Source organism: Agelaius tricolor, unplaced genomic scaffold, assembly GCF_023055355.1.
Source record: "Agelaius tricolor isolate 1412-34295 unplaced genomic scaffold, bAgeTri1.0.p SCAF_3, whole genome shotgun sequence".
Classification (NCBI taxonomy): Eukaryota; Metazoa; Chordata; class Aves; order Passeriformes; family Icteridae; genus Agelaius; species Agelaius tricolor.
Genome location: NW_027269263.1, coordinates 45,508,773 through 45,531,887, shown reverse-complemented (window position 1 = coordinate 45,531,887; position 23,115 = coordinate 45,508,773). Strand labels below are relative to the sequence as shown.

General features: G+C 38.7%; 1 protein-coding gene across 1 annotated transcript in view; it reads right to left on the bottom strand.

Annotated features, from left to right (window-relative positions):
• Positions 1 to 23,115, bottom strand: part of MET (MET proto-oncogene, receptor tyrosine kinase) — a 70,218-nt gene that overhangs the window by 31,885 nt on the left and 15,218 nt on the right. The window contains exons 3-9 of the mRNA XM_071423692.1: positions 12,956 to 13,090; positions 11,420 to 11,593; positions 5,974 to 6,134; positions 4,689 to 4,791; positions 4,345 to 4,481; positions 1,890 to 2,063; positions 893 to 992 (exon numbers count right to left, since the gene is read on the bottom strand). Of these exons, the coding sequence (XP_071279793.1) occupies positions 893 to 992; positions 1,890 to 2,063; positions 4,345 to 4,481; positions 4,689 to 4,791; positions 5,974 to 6,134; positions 11,420 to 11,593; positions 12,956 to 13,090 (984 nt within the window). The remainder of the gene's footprint in view (positions 1 to 892; positions 993 to 1,889; positions 2,064 to 4,344; positions 4,482 to 4,688; positions 4,792 to 5,973; positions 6,135 to 11,419; positions 11,594 to 12,955; positions 13,091 to 23,115) is intronic.

The window sequence follows — 23,115 nt, the reverse complement described above, 5'->3', positions numbered from 1 at the left end:
ATAGTTAGAATTCAATTCAGGAAACAGTGTATGATGATCATTAGAAATAAGCTGAGAATATGAACAGTAAGTAGCATGTCATAAAGAGTGTAGGTCAATTTAGCAATTTAGCTTCAAACAAACTAAACAAACCTTACAGGATAAGAAAATGTTGGAGGTACAACACAGATGTGAAGACAAAAGCTTACAGAAGGCAGTTTCAGTAAAACTAGATGACAAATGCCATTTTTGCCCTATAAGAATTAAAGCAGATGACATAGTCTTAGATTTGGACACTGTGTAGTGTTGACTCAGGAACAAAAAGAAAAAAAAGAAGACTTACATCTCTGATTGACACCTGCTGTTTAAGCAGAGGTACCCAATTGCAAGACCCCAAATCCATCTTAAAACTTAATGAACTTATCAAAGTTAGGAACAGATTTCCCCAAAAGAGATTTTGGCAATCAGAAATTCTTAAAAATAATACTTAATTTTGATTTTATATATTTACTCCTCCTCTTCCTTTGATATGCACCCACAGTCACCACTTGAGTATCACAGTAGTGCCTGAACTTGTCGCGTAATCTGATACATCTATATTGCACTGCTGCATGTTTAGTCATTCAATTTGTATTGTTAAATTGAAATATATAAATCTTCTTATCAGATACTGTACTAGCCTTATTTCTTTGGAAAAGGTTTATTGGAAACAGTTGTTTTATCCTCACCTTAATTTCAAATTTGTTTTGAATTTTTCCTGTACAGTGAAAACAGTCTTTGCAGAAAACATCAAAATATCAGTAGAAGCCCCAAAGTTTCAAGGCAAAAGTCAAAGTATTTGGCTGAAAATTCACAACCATTCACTACACCAAGATGAAAAGATAACAGATTGTGTTCTCTAAGATTGACTCACCACAGAGAAGTTCATTCCTAGTTTAGGTACAGTAATCACCATCTGAGGAAAGCACACTGAGTTCAAGTTGATTCCCTGAGCTGTGATTGTACTTCCACCACTAGGAAAATTTAGCAAAAGAAGAAAAAAAAAAGGAAGGAAAAGAAAAAGAGAAGATAAGTAGAATAAATGACTGCTGTGATAATGTAATGTTAATTACAAATTATATTTTAGAGTTAATGATAACATAAAACCATAATTAGGGACATGTATTGGATAAATGCAAATACATAGCTTTGAGCAGTGAGATAATTTTTCTGGGAAACAGATTTTACATTTACTATAACAACTAATCAAAAAGAGAAAAGAAAAATAATTTTTAAAACTGTGATAAGCCAGGGTATAAAACAAATGCATAAATTTTAAAAGAGGTCGCTTTTTTTGTACTTTGTATTTGCTAACTTACTTATTTCACCTATTGTGTTCAGTGGTGCTGAAAAAGGTGACTCTTTTACTGCTGACATTTTTTTGGCAAAGGCAGATGGCTTGGATTAGAGCTACTGGGACCATAAATATGTCACTTGAAAACACACACATACTAGCATACATATATATTCATAATGTTTATATAGCACTGGATTTAGACTATTTTAAAACCCATTTGTTCTCCTGAGTCCGCTGACTTGCCACATTAAATGATTTTCCTCAGCAATCAGTGTAATGTCCAGACACAGCATAGAAGACACACTTAGCAGTGCAGTGGGTATCTCAGTGGGACATCACAGGTAGGCTCAGCAGCAGCTAGGAGTGAAATCACAAAGAGAAAAGAAGCACCCTTCCCCCTTCTCCTTCACCTCTGAAAGGAAATGATTTGCCCTCTGCAACTGCACCATAATAGAAACAATTGGCACGGAAGATAGCGATAAAAATGCAATTTCTTCTGATAGATTGCTGAGCGGCATAGCCGTTCTTCGTTCATTTGCTGCTTTTATTATTTATATAAGAAAATTTCACTCACCTAAGAAAAGATTTGGCTGGATGAATTTTTAAAACAACTGGGTCTTCTCTGTATGTGAAATGGCTGCTTGTGTCTCGAATAGCTTCATCGATTTCCATTCTCACACGATATTCCTGGGGAATTTGCTGTGCTGGAGTGTAGCACTCCACAGTGCTCGCCGATATGCTGGGAGGACTGAAAACAGATTGCTTGTCACCATTATAAAACATGTACTTGGCTTAAAACACTGTCCTTTACTGAGCCCCAGCCTTGCCTAAGGATCTGTTTGTAAAAAAGTCATTGATTTTCCTGCTGGATAATCAGATTGCAACAAGTAAGCATGACATAAGGTAGAAATTGCAACAGCATGGCTTAAGCTCAAGATTAATCTTAATTCAGTTGACTTGCACCTTTCTGATGGAAGGTGTTGTCCCAGTACTGGTGACAACCCCATGAGCCCCTGAACCCTGCAAAGGCAGCTTCCAGCTTGGAAAACAAGAGCACACTTCAGGTTTAAGGAGAATGATTTGATCTGCTGTAACCAAATAATGCCTCTTTCAAATCCACAGGACTTATGCTGTGTTAAAAGCCTCAAGTAAGGATGCTCATGTGGGATGTACCAGATGCTGAGAGGCAGGCCGAGGACAATGAGAAAGAAGGACAAAATTCAAGAAGAGCTGGCTGAATTCAGTGGAGTCTCTGAGATATTCACCTTTCCCTTGCTATCATGTCTGGCCATGGAAGTCCTCTTCCTCCTACACTAAGCTCAGTGGGTGAGTGGACAGCAGGAGGATCCTGAAATGTGGCCAGAGGGAGCAGGGCACATCAAAGACAAGGGTGGCAACTGACTGGGAAGTAAATGTAACTCTACCAGCTGGTTTCAGGGATTTGGCCCCAAGCACATCCATGGGCCAAGTGAGGTTCTTCTCATAGAATGTAAGAGATGGTCTCCAAATTAGACAAAAGGGACATTTGCTACAACCTCTGAAGCTTTCCAGGAAGGTGGGGTTCACCATAAGGGATAGCAATTAATTCATCTGTATCTGGAAGGTTTTTAACATCTCTTAAAGGAAACAAGTAAACCTTGCTCTAGCTGCCCTCAGAACTGGAGAAAGCTGCCTTTTTAGCTAGAGGAACACCTGCCTTGAGAAATTGGTTAAGATTTACACAGAAATCTCCAGACAATTCAGCTAGTGAGAAAGAGGGGATCTGGAGATACTTACTGGGAAAGTCTCAGCTATTGTTCAGTACCTAGAGGTCGACCTGACCAACATCTGCATCTGAGCTGGCTGCTGTCCCACCCCCATAGTAGATGTCTCAAATGAATCATTCCCAAAAGGTTTATTTATTTCTCCATTAGCTGACAAAGACACCAAGAAATGCAACCCTAACTCTTAAGGAACGGAAAAATCATGAAGATCTTTTCAGTGATCACACTCGAATATCTAAATCCTCTTTCTTGATTTAGTCAGACTTGGCTGATTTGATCAAGAACATACAATAAATGATTTAGCAGTAAAGAATAAATTTAATCTCTCCTGACTCTGAGTCTTGTGTTAACTTATAGGCTACTGCTTCCCCGTGGTCTCCACAAGTGTGAAGTTTAACCACTATGATTTTCCATAATCATCAGATGATGCTCAAATTTCAGAGGAATTGCTGGATGTCCTGTTTCAGGAACACAATAGGCCAGATTTTGCCTTGTCCACAGAAGTGACAGTTCTGGAATCACCCTGCTGTTCCTAAGCAGAGAACCAAGTTGGATTTATGCCATGGTAGAATGGCTACCAAATTCAGAACTCATCTACCCATAGTGGAGAATCTGTGTTTGGTGATCAAACACATCACAGATTTGTGACTGAGCTCCTGCTGGATCCAGTACAGAGCCACAAGAAATTCTGGCTTAAACCTCCAAAACAATTTTCTAAATACCAGGGGAAGTATGATGCTGCCAAACTGATGCTGCCTCTGTTTTGTAGGCTGTTCTCTGATAGCAGTGCAGAAATAGTGCTCCTCTGCATGGGATGGACACTTGTCACCCTGGCCAGGTTTCCACCCAGGCAGGCAGTAGGAAATGGTAACTTGTGCCCACTGGCTGCTCACTGGCAGCTGCTGCATGAGCAGCAGCTCTTGCTAATACAAGAGAGAGGGCTGAGTGTGTGGGAATCAGGGTGACAAAAATGATGGGAAATAAGCAGTTTCTTGTCCATTAGAAGCTGATTTGACACTTCTCTATGCAACCTTTCAATGAGGTTAATGAAGACACTAGAGAATAAACAAGACTTCCAGAGAACTGTAGCTCCTTTTAGAAATCTTTTAAGTATCCTAAACTCAGGATACTTACTGCTTATTATAAATTCCCCAATAAGTGACACAAGAAGAGGAAAGCAAATGTTTGAGTTTGGTTTTTTAACTGCAAGGCTTTTAATCAAGACATTTCAGTATTAAAGGCATTGTGTTTTAGTTAGTACATTACCTTTTCAAAGTGCATGGTTGCTCACCAACAAAAATCCTCATGGATTTCCCACTGTCTAGGTATTTTCCAGCTACAGTCAGCAATGTTCCTCCAGATTTGGGGCCATAGGTGGGAGATATACTTGTTATTACAGGATTCTAAGGGGAGGTAAAAATAAAACCAGTGGATTATGAACATATTTTCAAAATGTTGAGAGGACTTAAAACATTTGTTAACATTACCATGAAGTAACAATAAAGCCAACATGGATACAGAATTTACTATGCTGGACTGGACTCATGAGGAGTCCCTAACAGTTAATATTGAAGCTAATTTTGACTATAAAAGTTTAATCTAGTGCTTACCACGTATGAAAATGTATTGAATAGTGTTTTGCCATGTCCAACAGAAACACTACTGGATATATTAAAACCTGGACTTTTTGCAGCAGGAACTGTGCATTCCAGCCTTTAGAAAACAAGGAAAAAAATGGGATTACATTTTTTTTCTGATTGATTTTTTCATATTAATATAGAACTACTTCAAACTCATAATAATGGGGAATCCATACTAAACAGATCATCAATCTATGTGCACCACAGACATTTCAGAAATAATAGCTAAAAGAACTGTAGCCCTCATCCTTAATAATAAATACAAATGCTGTGGACTTTATAATACTTGGCCACAGAAAATAATTTTAGTATATCATATATATTTTAGAAAAAAGAGGCATGACGGAAAAAACAAATATCTCTATTCAATGGCTGATGGATTTGTAAAAATTTTCCTTTAAATATCAAATTTTGGCAGACAATAGCATTAGAAAAAATGAATCATATACATGAGCTTGTTATAAAAAAGTAAATATTACCAAAACTTAAACTTGAACTTCTGCAGCAGCATATGTCAATGTATTATATTACATTAACATAGTCTCATATATAATCTAGTCTCCTTAAATCATCTTGTTTCCATTGAAACTGTCCAGAACAGCAGTTAGGAGAGTGCTCAACACTTCTGGAGCACTTGCTGGAGTATCTGCACTGCTGTGTATGTGAACAGCAAAGCTGTGCCATGATTTGTGCTTTGCTTTGGTGGTAGAGAGAGGATATTTACTGAATTTGTATTTCTGCAAGGCAACAATCACAGTAACCTCTGTCTTAAAGTTAACCCATTATCCCTGTGCCTCAGATACTTATTTCTGAGGAGGAGAGGTGCAGTTAGGGGTCATAAGCCTCTGGATGACGAAATAACTGCATCTTCTCACACTTCTCTCGAGCAGCAGCTTTACAGATCAGGAAGACAGAGGTGACACAACTTAACCCAGCAGGATCCCAGCCAAAGGAACTGCCCCCTTTTCAAACCTTTGAATAGATTCATTCTTGCCAGCTTTCACAGATGTTGAATAGCATTTCTCAGACAAATCAGAAAACCTGCTGCAGGAGCTATTGGCATAAACTAGTTTTATTTCGTCTCCATTTTGAGCATTGTTTTTCTTGATGAGTTTATTAAACCACAGGATTTCTTCAAATTTGAAATTTCAGAATCAGAGATGATACTTATAGGCTGAATGTTTGTATTTGCAATAATTCCATACCACATAAAGAACATCTGTATAAATGAAAATTAATATTTTAGGTTTCTTACCTATTTTTGTTGCTAGATTTCATTTCCAGAGGACAAATTTGTCCTCCAATATGAACTACTGTATTTTTTAATTCAAATCTATTATTTTTGCTGAATCCAAAGTCCCATCCACACAGTGTCAATTTTGTCCCACCTTCTATGGGAGCGCTGCTTGGGAGAATCTGTTAAAAAAATATTGTGTTAGTTGAATCAGATTTTCTTGAACTTCACTTGGAGCTAAAGAATGGGCAAAGGAATAATTTTAGAAAAGCATTTCTTTCAGTAGACTATGTCCTAGCATTCATCTTAATTGTTCTTCACCTTTCATTTGTCACATTATGAGCTTTCTATGACAGTAGCAATAAATAACAAAACCTATACTAGAAGGCTTTGAAAGATAGTGTTTAGGGGCACTGAACAAGCTGTGCATTGTAATAGTCTTTTAAATCCTGCAGTTCTTGTCTTTCACATCTTATTTCTGGTGTGTTAAACATACAATATACTTATTTTGTTAGAAGCTGAATGCTGAACACAAAAGGGCCCCCAAATGACCGTTTTTTGCCAGCTTGATGGAAGTTGGGTTCAGAGTGAAGTAGCTTCAAAGACACCATAATCCAATATTGCGTTGACTGTGATAAAGTTAACATGACTTCTGCTATTCTTTCCTTAAACATTTTACATTTGGTCACCTCTAATTCCAAGTTAAAAATAAACTGCCCCTCAGAAACACAGAGACAATCTACAAAGGAAATACATTTTTTTTTTTTTTTTTGTGTGTGTGTGTGTGTGTGTGTGTGTATTGTAAATTGTCCTGTAAAATATAACAATGGTGGGAAAAACGTAGGAACACTATAGAAGTCTCACAAAACTCAGTAAAAGTACCGGTTAGTACTGTCAGTAAAAAAACCCCAAAACCCACCAAAAACCAACCAAAAAGAAAAGACATTAGTTCAGGAATTATGAGGACTTTCAGCAATACTGCACAATTTTGCAAACATACCAGTACCACCAGACAAACAAAAAAGAATGAAAGGAATGAGAGACTGAATTTATACTTGTGATTATAGTGCCTAAGTATCTTAATGCTTTAGTGATAATAATTTTGCCCCTAAAATGCAATACAGCTGTGTCCTTCAAAGGACCCGGCTTAATTTTCAAGCTGAAAGGAAAGTGTTTGAGTGATACTTGGCTATTATTTCATCTGGAAATCCAGTAAGACAGCACATTTCTTTTCAACTCTCTTGTAGCTATACTTCAAGACTCTCACAAATGAACTATTGTAGATAGAAAGGCAGCTGAAGAATACTTCAAAAGAATTATACCATATACTATATATGGGGAAATTTACTGCCCTCATTAGAAACCAGACAAAGAGTCTGACTTAAAATGCACTGAAGCCAGGAGGAACCTTTTCGGTTTTAAAGAGCTTTGAATCAGCTCTCAAGGAGCAAAGAGAGAACCTATGCAGGACCAGCACTTTTATAGAAATCCTTTAAAAAAGGAGTGATACTCACACAGTCCCTGACACACAATTGCAGCTATGAGCTCGGAGCCATTCTGTGCCCATGAAATCTGTGCTATTCACAGGTTTAACTTTTCCTTGTTTCTTTGGAGTTTTCTTCTTCAAAATCTGGATTTGACTTCAGATTCTAGTTTTCCACTCTGCTCAGTATCTCAGCACATTATCTATTTTTGAAATAACAAAACCCTAGCAGAAAATGAAATTGCTCTGTGGGAGTACAGGATATCCCGATGTTTTGTACAATACATTGACATGTGGCATTTGAAGAGTTTGAAATGTAATCCACAGGTTAGCAAAATAAGGGCTTCACAAAGCCATACAGAATAAAAACTGAAGGTACTGAACACGTTTTTAGTGATCTTACATGGCAAAAGAGACTTGTGATAGCAACCTGTGTGCCTTGAGGGGTAGCAAGTATTTAGTACATTTCGTCAACAAGTTTAGGCGGCAACACCTCTAAGTAGATAGCAAAAAATAAATAAACAAAATCCTAAAGTTTTGTTTTTAAGTTCTGCCAAAATCCCTTGTTTTTATTCAAAATTTATATTTGTTCCATTTTTTCTGTATGCTGAAATGTCTGAAAATCAAATGTAGTTTTCCAGACTTTTTCTTGGGAGTGTTGACAAGAATGGACAGTGAATCTCCTGGTCTTTGAACTGAGGTATTTTTAGGCCTCTTCTGTGTACTTACATCGCATTGGTAGTAACAGAAAACAATCAAACCAGTTATAAATGCTATGAAATCCAGGATTCAAAAAATATTATGTTACCTCCGCTGATAACATGGAGCAAGTCCTGTCATTCTGCTGCTCCCTGAACTTTTGGTTAAGGGAGAAAGTTAACTTTTTGTTTTTGGAAAACTTTAAAACATTGTGTTTTCCTTTTATTTATGTTCACAGCTAATATCCACTTAATATATTTTTGGAAGAAAATACCTATTTATTAAAGTTTCATTAGCACATTCATTTTAATTCAAAGACAAGAACACATGTGTACAACCACATGTGAAATTTACAGCAAAGCCTCCAACCCAAACAGGCAGCAGAAGGCCTGATGTTCTTGATATGTCTGATACAAAAGTCAGCTAAAATGACTCACTTTAAAAACAACAACAAACCATGTCAGATTTTTAACCACAACAAAGAATCAGAAGGGAGACCAATTTATTTCTTCTTTTACACCCTTCACCTTTCAGCGTGACCTGAACGCCACGCGCAGATGCCTGCAATTTGTTCCAGCACCAAGTGATCTCCGAGGAGACTCCCTCCTGGCTTCCCTCTAGAACTCTCATCGGCTCATCCAGGCTGATGAAAATCCTCATTGCTGGCAGAGGCAGGGGATGGGAGCAGACTGGGAGCTGGGCTATGCAGGGGATGTGTCTTAGCGCCTGCCCTACTATGCTGTCTATGTCTGGGCAGACTTGACTGCTCCTTTCCAACCCACAGCTCCAAGGGAAAGTGCTTAAAGGAGGGGAAAGAGATAAAGGATCTGCAGGACTCCATGGGAAAACACTGGGCTTCTTCTCTGCCATCCCTCCTGAGAGGAAAAATTAATTTTTTTCCCATTGTACACCATTCTGTGTAATAACCTGGGAAAACATCACTGAAGACTTAGTTAGCTAACATCCACTGGAGCAGACCCTCAGGGAGCAATCTGCTCCCCTCAGGTTAAAGTGATCATATGACATATCTCAAGCAATCTGTCCCTCTGAAAGCTGCAAAATATTAGGGAGAGGTTTGGACTGAATTTCAGATACTATGCAAAGCAGGTCATCCTCCGTTTGTTAGGAACAAAACTAGCTTGTTTCTACATTTTATGCATGTGAGTTTCAAGACAGATCAGAAGATGATGAATAATCTGTTTTATATTTTTTTCAGTAATCATGTTAAATGTCATGGTCCAGTAGAGCATGAAATTTGTCTTAACAGCTAGCAATCCAATGGATTGAAGTATCCAGCTGCATTTTTTTTCCTTACAAGCCTTCTGGAAGCAACATCTACCAATATCAGCATGCAGTAATTTGAGATTCACTTTCAGATCCATCAGTGTCACAGCTCCATATTCATTACAGGGGTAGACTGGGCTTGTGCTGAGCAGGCTGGGCTGAGCCAATGGGGAATGGAAGCACCCACCCAGCCTCACAACTATTCCCACTGCCCCACGTCCAATGTGTGCTCCCCTCCCAGCACTTCACAAGGGCTGCAGTCTCTTGGTTCTTAAAACTGCTGAGTGAACACATTCAAAATTGAAATTAAAGAGGGCTACATGAGTTCAGCCCCTCTGAAAATCAGAAACTAAGCAGTTCAGAGCCTCAGAAATATTTTTTGATCTATGGAAATATACAGCCAGTTCTGGAAAGTCTGCAAATTAAAAAACATTAAGGGTGCTTGAGCTCTAGAAAAGACGAAACAAACTGTGCAGAATAGGTGAGCACCTTGGGCCTGCAGAGGTAAAGAAAAATATATAAGAGCTAATTCTCACTGCATACCTTTGAATTGGTGACTCAATCTCATACAGACTAAGGCTGTAAAGGATTATTTCACTATCTAATATAAGCATTTCGAAACAAATGTGGGTTTGTATAAAGGAAAAGTAAACTGTTCACATTCTGCATTAGCAAGTTTTGTGCATCTCCTTTGCCCTAAGCAAATGGCCATAGAAGGCAGGCAAACCACCCCTCCCCCTTCCATTTTCCATCCATTTTGGGTTTGATTCCTATAACTCTTCATTGTTTTTTCACTGAATTTAGCTGTGTTAATCATAAATTTCATGTCTGAAAGGTGAACATGGAAAAACCCAACCCTGTAAACATGTGTTTCTATACTTCTTTCTAGATTAATAGCAGTTTTGTCTAAAACATTAAAACTTAAAAATATTGTTGTACATGAAATCATATGCCTGGATGAAAGATATACATTATTTATTTAAAACCCACTTTTTTCTCCCTTTCTAAGAGTTTGGCATATCAAACTTTCATGTCTGTTTGTAAGTTGTATTCTAATAAAGGAAAATGTATTTTTAACTAGATGATGTAGTTTAAATGCACTAACATAAGCGAATGTGTCAGTAAATGCTATCAGAACATTTTATGCTTGTCCTTCCCTTAGATTTCTAGTCCATCAACTGCCCTGCAAACCTCTGCCTTCACAGTCATGCCACACTTCACACGGGAAGATTTGGTCCCACATACATACAGTACAAATCCTGCATTAAGCATAGCTGAATTAAAGCTGGACTGTACCAGTGCAGCTCCCTGCTCATCTGTGCCTTCTTGTTCTCACACACCCTTGATGAGCTCTGGCTGGCTGGCAGCAGCCTCTGGCTGCCCCTGTCCTGGGGGTGCAGCTACAGGCTTGTTCCTTGTTGGTGCCAAGTGGACCCACAGGAAAAAGGAGCCAGGAAGGGACATTATGGAAAAACAACTTCCCCAGGAGCTTGGGTAGGGGAAAGAAGGGATTTTTCTCACAAAAAAACACCAGGCTTTCATCCACCATTGGAGCCAGCATGGGGATGGATGAAGAGTGGGAGCCAGGGACCTCCTGTGCTGGGTCAGGCTGTGGTGGCTCTGGGCAGGAAGTTCTTTCCTCCACTTTTGTCTCTGAGAGAAGCCTAAGAGAAGGGATGCTCCTTTCTGTGACTGGCTTTCCTGTCGGACGCCTGCCAGGCTGGCTCAGACCCATCTTGTTTCCCCATCAGAAGTGCTTTGAAGGGCCAGGGATCTCGCATCCTGGTAAGGATGATCAGACAAACCTGTCCATCCATGAGCATCTCAGCCCACAGTACTCAGGGAGACCATGTGCATCCAGTCAGAGGATTCATGGACATCAAGACTGAGGGGAAGTTGAGGAAAGCTGATGACTTATCATGATTACATGAATAGAAAATGTCTACAGAGTGCAGACTGTTCTTCCCTCAAGAGATAAATGCAAGAAATCCACCACTTTACCTCATAAACCCTAGGCAAGCAGGTGTCCTGGGTCCAGGTGTTGCTGGGGCACTCGGAAGACCTGAGGCACTGCTGGCTGCACCAGCCACACTCCATGAAGGCTGGTGCCAGCAGGCACTGGCTGCAGGACCTGAAGTGATGGCAGCCTGGCCCCTTCAGAGGGATCTTTGTTATCTGTCGATGGAGAGACATGATGCATACATCCTCTTAATACATGCACTAAGTGGCAAGGAGAATCTCTATTTATGCATAGCATGCTGGTGCTACTCAGATTTCAGATGTGCAAGCCACAGTTCGACTTCTCTTTAGCTCAGTAATTATAGGATCTTATAAGTAATTTAAGTGACATGATTTTAAATTCGCTTGGGAGAAACCCTAAAGGCATCTTAATGTTATATACAGTTACTACCAGCATCTGGTGTTTACAGCAAGATAGCATTTTTTGCTGATGGAGAAAGAAAGCAGCAGCGTGCTCCTCCCAGTATCTCAGTTTGCCTTAGTTTATGCAGTGTATCTCAGTATGCCTTACTTTATACATTTGTAAAAATAGGCATGATGGCTATTTCAACTTTGGTGAGGCTGTATTAATATCTGTGGCACACTTACAGCATGTGACTGCCCATGTACTTGTTTTTTAACACCTATCATAAAAAAATCCATACTTTACCTAAAATACAACTTAAAATTTATATTACTTAAAATATCAGGATAGTTATGAAATAGTCACTCTAAAAAGGTAAGAATTATTTTTGGTCAAAATATTAAAATCAATATATAATTACATTACTATATAAGTGCCTTATATTTCTTTATAATTCAGTACCTTCCTTAAATTTATTTTGTACATTTTCTGAAGATCACTCTTATAAATAACTCATACATTTCTAGTAAATGATTAATAACAATCTTTATGGCTGATGTATTTCTGTAAGGCCTTATGGAACTCAAGGGGTCAAATTATTGCTTACGATTATGGTTTAGGATTATCCGTAATATTATCTGCTGATGTTTTAAACCTGTTCTTCAATGCATATCTACTTATGACAATAGCATATTTATGATGGCTCTTCATCTTTTATTAACTCTTTGTAGACTACATGCTAAAGTAATTTTCAAGCCTTACTGACTTACAGTTTTAAAGACATGTATGTAACTCTAGCACACACAACCGTCCTTAAAAAGTCACAATGCTATGACACACAAACCAAGAAAAGCCAGGAAACTGAACACTATTCTTTTCTTGAGCCATTGTGTGTTTTGTCTTTGCAAGCACTTGAATTAGGGACAGGTTTTCAGCCTTAAAATTCGCATTTCCTGGCTTTTGTTGGTTTACATCACGAGCTCTTACATTATTTAAGCATTTCTCAATATGAGGCTGCCAGTTTGTTTAGCAGGGGAATAAATATATCTTGGAGGAAACTTAAACCCCCCAGTGTTCTGAGGGAATGGCAGGGCCATGAGGATGCAGTGCAGAAAGCAGCAGTGTGAACAGAGGTTTACACAGAGCACAGGAGGATTAGATTATGGACCACTCACCTTTTTCCCAGTCACTACCAGGGTATAGCCATCATCTGCTAATGAATTCTCGACAACAACCTGGGGAGAGATGGGGTGGGAGTCCAGCTGAAAGCTGACATGTGGAGTTGTGGATTCTGAACGGGAAACCACTATCTAAGAAAGAAAGAAATTTTGAAAATCAGCAGGCAGTTTGTAACCCAAATGCATGCTGCTCAGCTGTCTCATGTTCTCTGCTTGCATTAATTACTTTGCATTACATTGCATAATATTTTGCATAATGTTCCATCATAATCTGATTAAAGTGCTAAAAAATCTACTTTATTTAATACAGCAAAATCATGGCTGTTGGAGGATCCTCAAAATACACCATATTTATTAAAATATGCAGGAGTCACTGCATGCTTCCTATTCCTTCAATTTCAGGTATTTATACGTCACCACAGAAAATGGAGAAACTGACCATTTAGTCAGTCCTATACATTTAAGAATGAAGAATTTTATCTATAATGTCTATTTAAAAGAATCTTAAAACTCCAGGTCTTTAGAAGTCAAAACCATTTCCTGCTATTCCCACTTTGGTCCTTGAGTTTGAAAAGCAAACTTTACCCTGTGTCAACAGCCTCTGCTCTTGCTGCACGTGGGGCATTGAGATTGCAAAGCTATGTCAGGCACTGCAGGTCACGCTGTGGGCACCACTCAGAGCCACGAGTGCCCAGAGCTCAGCAGCCAGAGCTGCCCAGATGGAAATAGCTGCCAGGCTACTGCTCTGACAGGCTCCTTGCAAGGCTTGGCTGGGCACCCTCAGCTCTGGCTCCTGTTGATTTCTGTGTGAGCCGGGTGACCAGGACTGAGCATTCAAAGCACTTCTTAAAATTACAGGGAACGGTGGAGGCTCCTTTAGGAGATGCTCCAAAACAGGAGCCTAATTTAGTCATCCTGAAGCCCCTTTGCTAAAACCTTCCATCTCTCTCTCTCTCAGTTTCAGGAGATCTTAGGGAGATTAGTCACACCAGTATGAAATTCCCTCACTACTCATCTCTCTGCATCTTGAGTTACCTAAATGCTTCTGAGAATCTGGGCCCATTCCTGCAAACACACGCCTAACTTTACTACTGTAACTTTGTTGACTTTAACGGGATGAGTCATGGCTGTTAAGCAGAGGCATAAAGCATCTGCAGATCGGGGTGGATATTTGATAGCAACATTTTATAGGCTTGGGCCTGCAATGCAGAAGGATGTGCACCCAAATGTGATAGCATCAGGCAACAAAGGCAGAGGATTGTTTACATGAGGGAAGATCATGTTCATGTTTCAAAAGCTGTATCACGTGTAGTTTACTTAAGGAATTTAGATAATCAACATTTGCTGAGAAGTTAGGATTCAATGGGGCTCATTATTTAAAAAGATTGAAGCCATTCTGGAAATAACTTGTATGTCAAATGTTTCATTTTTTACTATAATGAAGCTTTTCTTCTGACTCCGAAGGCAGAATCAGAACAGCCAGGACATTGACTTACACAATTTCACTGGCTTTTCACACTGCCAAGGGCTTTCAACAAGATGGCTGACTCCAAAACTAGACTTAGAGATGCTGTAATTATAGCTGCTGTTTTGATGTAATTCAAGACTTAAATAAAATATATGAGCAGTTAATTCATGCCGATAACTGCTTCACATCCCAGAGGTATTTATAGTTTGGGGTTGCAAGAGGCTTTTTTTTCTTTAAAAATGAAACTGGCTTTGTTATGGGCTTTGCTATGGATTTCTTTCATAGCACAGAAAGTACAGATTTTAGAAATCAATAAAGTATGATCGTTCTTGGTGACACAGAAGTATGGTCTCTGACTCAGTGTAATAGGGCATGAGCTCTGTTTTTCTATTCAGGACAATGAAAAATAGAATGGACTGGAAAGCTGCATGAAAAACCTTGATTAATGTTGGCATTATGGGGAGAGGTAGCACCACAGCTGCAAATACCTTTTTAGTTGATCATTAGCCGTGTCTCATCTCGAATACCCACTGCTATAAAATGCTAAGAATTCTTTTCCATCATTAATCCAGGCTTCCTCTTATTGCCAAGCATTCTTTCTGATTGAGCCACAGTGTTAACTCTTTAAACACATCTGCATTCCAACCTCAGAGCAATACACGAAAATTTGGATTCCATCTCTACAATCTTGGAAAAATTACTTGGTACTTGAAACACCGACTGACCTTTATTTTACTGAGGTTGATAGTCAAATCACCTGCTCAAAGCCCAAGTGACTAGACTTTGACCTCATGACATACAGGGAGCTCAGATTACACTTCCTAGCACACAGAATGAAAGTTTGGATTTTGCTTTGAACTAATCTACCAACCTACAGATCTGCTATAACAGATATTAGATGTTAAAAATGTTCTTTTTGGTCCACACAAATGTGTGATTTTTGCACACATCAGCCCAGTCCTTGAAATTCTATCTTACCCTTATCTGACATAATCCTGAAAAAAAAAAGCAATTTGAAGACAGCTTCTACAGCAGGAGGAAGAGGCTACTTAGGACTCCAGTGTCGTTCTCATAAAGCTCTGATTTTTATAGCTTGGAACTGAGCTGGTATGTGTGCAGCATAAATTTCATCTGTCATGGACACACTGACATACAGGGATCACTACCATGAAAATTGTTCAGTACTACAGGAGATTTTCCCTCTGCAAAGACTATAAAATCCTGGGGTTTTGGGGGTGTCTTTTTTTTTGGTGGGGGGGGGGTGGGGAAGAGTGATATTGGATTTTTTTTGTGTTTTATTTTCATTTTAGTAATTAATTTATTAACCATCCATTTCTTCAGAGCATAAGAGAAATGAAACCTTATTTCCATGCCTCCACTCAATCAATTAGGAGTGAGGGAAGGTCTAGCACAGATAATTAACCAAAGGAGAACAAACAGACATTTGTAGTAAATGGTCAATGTCACCAGAAAAGTGGTTGAGCAGTCCAGTGATAAAGTTTTGTGATGATCTGAAGGTATTCAAGGTGGTTAGGATGAGGATAGACTATGAAGGATGGCAGAAGGAAATAAGGAAATACAAGACAAGGCAATAAAATGGCAGATGAACTACACCAATGAAAATTAATTTAAAGCAGTATATGTTAGATAGTTATCTAACTGCTTAGCAGCAGCCAAAACCAATGTAATAAAAACTTAGAAATTATTAGAAAAGGATTAGAGAACAAACCAGAAAACACCCTGATAATGATATCAGGGTAATTATAATGATAATGATAATGATATCATATGAATTCATGGCTTGCCTGAAACTTAAAATCTCTGTGCAGTTCTACTTGCCTCCTGGAAAAAAGAGCATTTTAAAAGGGGGAAAAGCTCAGAGAAGGGTAACAGAGATGATCAAAATGCTGTAATGAACAATGATTGAGTATGGTATGTGTGGAATCCCTATGATAAAGGAATAGATAATCATGAGCTGGTAGAGACCAACCCTACACTCTCTTCTACAACTACCCAAAAGGGGCTGTAGCCAGTTCGGGGTTAGTCTTTTCTCCCAAGTAACAAGCAATAGGAAAAGATGAAATGGCCTCAAGTTGCACCAGGGGAGGTTTAGAATATATTTTAGGGAACATTTCTTCACTAAAAGGGCTGTCAAGCAGTGGAACAGGCTGCCCAAAGAAGTGGCTGTGTCTCTGGTGACTCACACGTAAAAGTGACAATTAATGGCATTGTTCAGTTGTGGACAGGGCAGTGTTAGGTTAATAGTCGGACTCAATGATACTAGAGGTGTTTCCAGTCCTAAATGATTCTATTATTAAATAAAATTCTAAACACCACCAAAAGACAAAAAAAAAGACTTGGGTTCAAAGCAAACAAAAGAATATGACATCCTAGCAACACGTGATGACCTATGGTACTCCCTGTCAAAGGATAAGAACACAAGAGATATGCATATCCAAAGGGAAAATGCACAGGTACAGGGAAAGAGCTAAACAGACAACAGTCAATAGCTCAGGAAATTCCCAGAAAAGAAAATAGTTGGAAACTTGAAGCAGAAGCTATGTGTGTCTGGGTCACTAGGCATCCACTTGTCAATACCACTGGAGACAGAGAACTGAACTATATGGACCCTTCATTTAAATCCATGAAGCTCTTCTGATATCTTTTGAGAATCATGTTCAATATCAGTAACTACGACAAACACAATATTTATGTCTCTCTATTTAGAGAAAAACACACAATTTTCTTCCAGCATTGCTCAGACTACTTCCATGAAATACTTCAATGAAGATAACAGCCAACAATTAATTAATGAATATATTAATGTATTCTTTAATACTGGAAGTCAGTGATCACTTAGGTCCATGAACACTAAAGTTATTAATTTAAATATTATTTCATTGCCATCAGCTAGTATTAATGTTAAATATGAAGACTTGAGTCTATGGCAAATTAAGACTGTAATAACTTGAGTTGAAAACGAGCATGCAACAGCTTATTTTAAAAATCATTCCAATGCTCAGTTCTGCTAGTCAGCAGGATTGAATTACAAATGTTACTGTCTACATGTTGAAATATCTTCTGCAAAAATGAGAGGCCTTCTAAAAGGAATCCAATCTAAGTATCATGTTGTTATTTTTTTCCCTAGATGTCTGGCAGGTGTATGCCATTATCCAGCAGAGATAGGCTCAGGGTTAACTATATTCTGCAATGCCTCAAATGCCCTGGGATATGCAGCCTAGCCTTGCAAAGGGCACATATGTAGCTCTCTAAATGCTGTATATCATTCTAATCCATGAAGAATATAATGGATCTCTTCTGAAGAGTGCAAGCTTTTCTACTCAAACTGAATATTAAAACATATGTGCTCTCAAACCAGTTATTCAGCACCAGGTGTTAATTTTAATTTGGCTACATGGATTTTGCATTATGCAGTGTTTGATACCTTTTTTTCCCTGGGAGAATCAAGATACATTCTTTACCACAGAAAGAACTGCTATCATAAATGCCAAAAGTTGAGCTACCAATATGAAAATGCTGCTTATCAAGAGTCTGACAGAGTTTTCTGTTGGCTTAAAAATGAAAGATGGAAGGATTACAGCTACTCCCATTCCTACAAATGCTTGTTTGTACAGTTTGCATGTAGCCTTAAATAGGTCAGACTGCCAGTATTGAAAAGCCAGATGAATTGCTGGGCCCCTGAGACAGGACAACAGTGGGCACTGAGGACAGCCTTTGCAATGACTCCATGGGCATCCCATCACTCTTTCCTCCTCCAGGCTCTGTGGGGTTTAAAGTCCATGCTCATATATTTCTTGACCTTCTTGCACTTGGTTCAAGTGCAATATGGCTTGCCACTTGCACGGGTGGGTTTTATCACAACAACATTTGTCTAGAGGGACAGGAACTGCATCAAGAGGAGTTTGATAAATTCAAAGGTGCCTATGGCTTCTAGCACACCACGGTATAAACTGGATTTGACTGAGCACAATGAAAGATGCAAAGCTCTGAATTTCTTTGCTCTGTGTCAACTCATTTTGCTGACAGGCACCATGGCTCTGAGTCTTGATTCCTGGAGTGGTGAGGTCTTGCTGCTTTGCTGTTTGCAAGAGGAGAGCAACATTGAAGACTTGGGTCTCTTGCTGAATTCTGGGACAAATTTTCCCAATCCTTGAATGCAGTTACAAATAAAAAGCAGATGTGATGGGTTTTTTTCACTGATTTCTGTAGCACGCATTATGTTCCCTGGCATGTAGTCTATGAAAGCAGCTACAACACATGCTAAGTTCTCTCTTTTTGGGGAACTGAGATGTGTGTTAAAGTTTGGTTGTGGTGTTTGTTTTTAATCATAAGTGTTCCTGGGAAATGAGTGTGATTATCAAGTGTTCTGTCTACTTGGATGTGAAAGACAACAGATTTGTGCTCAGTGTGTGAGAATTTCCCAAACCATTGATTTTTGAGTGCCCCGTTCCTATTCCTCATAAGACAGAATCAAAGGCAACAAAAGAAATGATAGGCCAGCAGGTTAAGGAAACCCCAAAAAGCTCTTTATCACTCAAAGCAGAATAAAATTATGAAAGTCATTGTCACAGCATACCACAGAGGAGAAAACAAAAATAAATTAAAAAAACAGTAAGCAAAACTTTGGAGAAAGGAGTCCACAAATGACTACTAAGTGCCAAATATGGGTGCAATTTCCAGCTCAGAGTATCTCTGGGTCACTAAGTGCCAGAAGCTGGAGGGTACTGAGAAAGGTATGACTGTGTGCTTTTACTTGTCTCATACCTCTCCCTTCTCCATCTTAGGCCCTGCCAGAATTCTGCTCCTTGAAGCTTTACTATAACCCCATATAACTTTTCTTAGAAAAAAGTCTGGTTAAAAATACTGGGATATAATGGTTCTCTAGAATAAGGCTTGCATTAATCTGTACTGTTGCATGTCTAACAAGTGCAGAGAGCCCCCTGGGAGGATGAGTGGCCTGTTGCCTGGTGTGCAGTACTCCAGCAAGGCCTATCTGTACCATCACACTTTGGTTTTTGTGCCCAAAGCTGTTTTCTGTCCAGAATTTGTTCAGACATGACAGTGCATTACCATGTTTTGCTAATGCTTGTCTTTTCAGCTAGATCTGGCTCGTGTTCAGCCAGATGGGACAGGACTGCAGCCAGCATGTGGCTGATGGCACCTCAGAGTCTATGTATGCCCATGGGAAGACCCTTTCCTCACCTCCAGAAGCAACAGGATGGATGGATGTCCCACTGAACCATGAAGATGAGAGGGCCTGTGGTGGGGTCCCTCATTCTGCACTACTGCTGCCCTGCTGTGCACTGAGTTTCACTGGCATAGTCAGAAGGATGAGGTGGGCCTGCTGCCAAAATTGCATCTATAGAGAGTGGTTGCCCATTTTAGATGCAAAACATACAGTGAAAACTTCTCTAGTCCCCTCTTCCTCAAGAAGGTCACCAACAAGTAATGTTGGTGATTTTGCTGGGGTGCTATGTTGCTGAGGCCAGCTTCAAGTGTGGGGGCACATGCACTATTCTACTTCCACACATACTCTCAGGCTGAAATCCAGCCTCTGCTATGTCAAGGGCATTGACCTCTTGTTCATTGTTACAGCCAGACCAAATGTGAGCTTTCAAGAATAAATCTTGGTAGACGTTCCCATATCCCACACTTCCCAGAACTACCACAAAGATTTCCCCTTCCTGAAGAACTCATTTCATCGTCACTCTAAAAACACTCTCTGAAATAATGCCAATTTTAGGTAGAAAAAACCCAAAATGCCTTGAAACCAAGAAGAAAAAAGAACGATATTTTATCTCAATATATCACGGAGTTGGTTTTTTTTCCAGAAACGATAATTTCCCAAAATACTGGCTGGTAATATAATTGTCTTTTCTAGCTGTGAGTTGTATTCTCAGAGTAGCTTGGTTTGAGCAGAATAAGGCCGTTTTAGACCAGCTGAAAATCTGATTCCCTCAGCTCTAGCAGTGTGACTGGGTGCTGTTTTCTAATCAAATAACCACTGTGAAATACCTGATTCACTTTGCACCCAACAGCTGTAGTTACAGTCTGTGTTCCCAGTCACAGTCTGAAAACAAGCACAATAAGAAAGGCTGAAACAGCTGCAACTTCTCAGCAGAAAAAAAAAAGAGAAGGAGAAAAAAAAGTTTGTTGTCAGGCTCCAGCTTAGGAAGGAAGTAAAACCATTTTTCTTTTCTGTCTCATGCATGTCAGCTGTCTTAGAAAAATTATTACTGGTCTGTTTTGTAACAGAAACTCCACAATATTTAGTAGACTACAAACTCCAATCTATTCATGGCCAAATACAGATTTGACATTTCTGAGGCAGCCAAAACATGCTCAGTATGTGAATGGGCTGCAGTACTTTTCAGGAGAAATCTGGAATTCACCTCATGGCCCTAATTATCCTCCTTAGAAGAACACATGCATCTTCTGTATTTGGACCATCCAGATTTATTTTATTTTAGTTCCAGATTTTGGCTGAAAAAAAAGAAACATTTAGTGAAAGAGGCTATATTTACTTTCCAGTGTTAGTGCTTTCTAAAGCTGTTCAAGTGAATAATTCTATTTTATCAAACTAAAAACAAAAAACAACAGGTGAGTATTCCTTGGTTGGATAAAACATACAGGCCTTTGCATTCTGATTATTACTGGTTCTTTAGAAAGCTTTTTTAAAATAACTAAAATGTGGGCTATGATCTGAGTTGGGTTATTGGTAATGATATAAGCTTTGGGGGAATCACTTGTAAAGTTAGGAACTATTCATTGTGATAAATCCCTAAATACATCAAAAGCCCAGAATCTGGTAGCCATCACCTACAGAAGGAAAAACATACATGTTAAATCTGTTGAATTTTGCAGTAATGCTGTTCTATAGCCATGAGATAAAGAGATAAAAATAGATGGAGATAGAAATAGAGTTGGAGACAAGAGGAATGCACGAAGGTAGAAAGTGATGAGTAGAAGAAGAAAAGCAAAGGGAGATGGAAAGATGGCAGGAAAGTGGAAAGAAAAAAAAGACAGACTCAAGTGGTTGGCTGCTGATCAAGTATAAACAAGTATAATGGGGGTATATGAGAAACATTTTCAAATAAATTTCTCTCAGGTTCAATAGCTTGCTGCTGCACCTTCTGGCTTCCACAGCGCAGGCTTGGAGTTCCAACTCAATTTAGATGACAAGATCACTAAGCTTTCAAGAGGTCTTCCTCTGCCGTCCTCCTCCCCCCCAGTCTTTCGTAACAGCTAAAAGAAACCCTAAATTAATACAGCAGAAAAGTGATTCAAATGTTCATTACTTTCACCAAACTGATGTATATCTGGACACTTCAGGGTGCTGTCATCAAAGACAGAGATATTGTATGACTACTGCTTTTAATCTCATGGATGGCTACTAGTACTGAAATTTATGTCAGAAACCAAATTGTCTAAATTTGGTTGTCTAAACCAAATTGTCTAAACCAAATTGTAAGGTTTGGTATTTCAAAAAAGATATAAGATGAACTGGGTGCCCTTGAAGGGCTGAGCTGATTTTCTAAATATAGAAAGCTATACATTAATACTTTTTCTTTTGCTTTTAAATAGTTGGCATGATAATATGTTTTCAAAATACTAACACAGTACAACAAGTTTTAAAACAGGTTCCCTGATGGTAGAATTTTGTAACCAATTTTCTCTGAAAGCATGCCTGTGTCTGAAGTCAGCTTTGAATAGCTACAAGTTACAAGGAGATTGCACAGGAAAATTCAGTATTTACTTGTACAAAGACCTAAAAAGATCTGTGCAAATGACTGTGAAGTCAGAAGAGCTCAGGATTCTTTGCGATATGTTCCAACAAATTTGTGAATGAAACAAAAAAGAACATTACATTTCTTTGCTAAAAATGTGTGGAAGTCTTTGGGGATATCCTTTTGATGAATTAAGCCATTCTTAGATTATCTTGATTTTTTTACCCATTTTACTCCAGTAATGGTCATATAATAACTTAATTTTTAATGCTCTTAATCTCATTGCTGTTAATAGCTATATTTCCATAGAAACACTACAAATCTACTTTAGTTGGGCATTTCCTAATGAACATGTTTGAAAGCACTCCTAAATCACTATTAGAGAAAAAAAAAAAAGAGAGAACATTAAAATCTGCAAAAATCGGTGTCTTCTGTATCCTACAGATCTGATATCCCTTCCAAAATCATTTAAAGACAAAACAAATACCAACCTTTTATTTGGAGGTAGTATCATTAAAGGTAGTCAGTATGCTTATTCTCCTGCTAGCTGCACCCAACCCTCAAGGAAAGAGCTTCTATTTAGTACAATATGAACCCAATGCTGACTTCCCCCTGTAGCTGAAGCCAGTCTGATTCAATGATGAGAATATTTCTGCTAATAGCCATGTGCAGTTTACACAATAGCTTTTTCTTTTGATCTGCAACTAAACCAGGAATGGGAAATGTATTCTGGAAATATTTAATTGTTCCTTGAGTTGGGCAAACATCTGAATGAAGTGTGTGCTGCAGGATTTGAATGAATAATTTAAAGAACATTATAAATAAAAAGAATGCTCCCTTGTGCTTTCTACCAAACCCTCCTAAAAGCTTTGTGACAGCCCAGAAGTAATGCTGGGAGTAAGAGAGTAGTTGTTATTAATTGTATTTTGTAGATAAGGAAA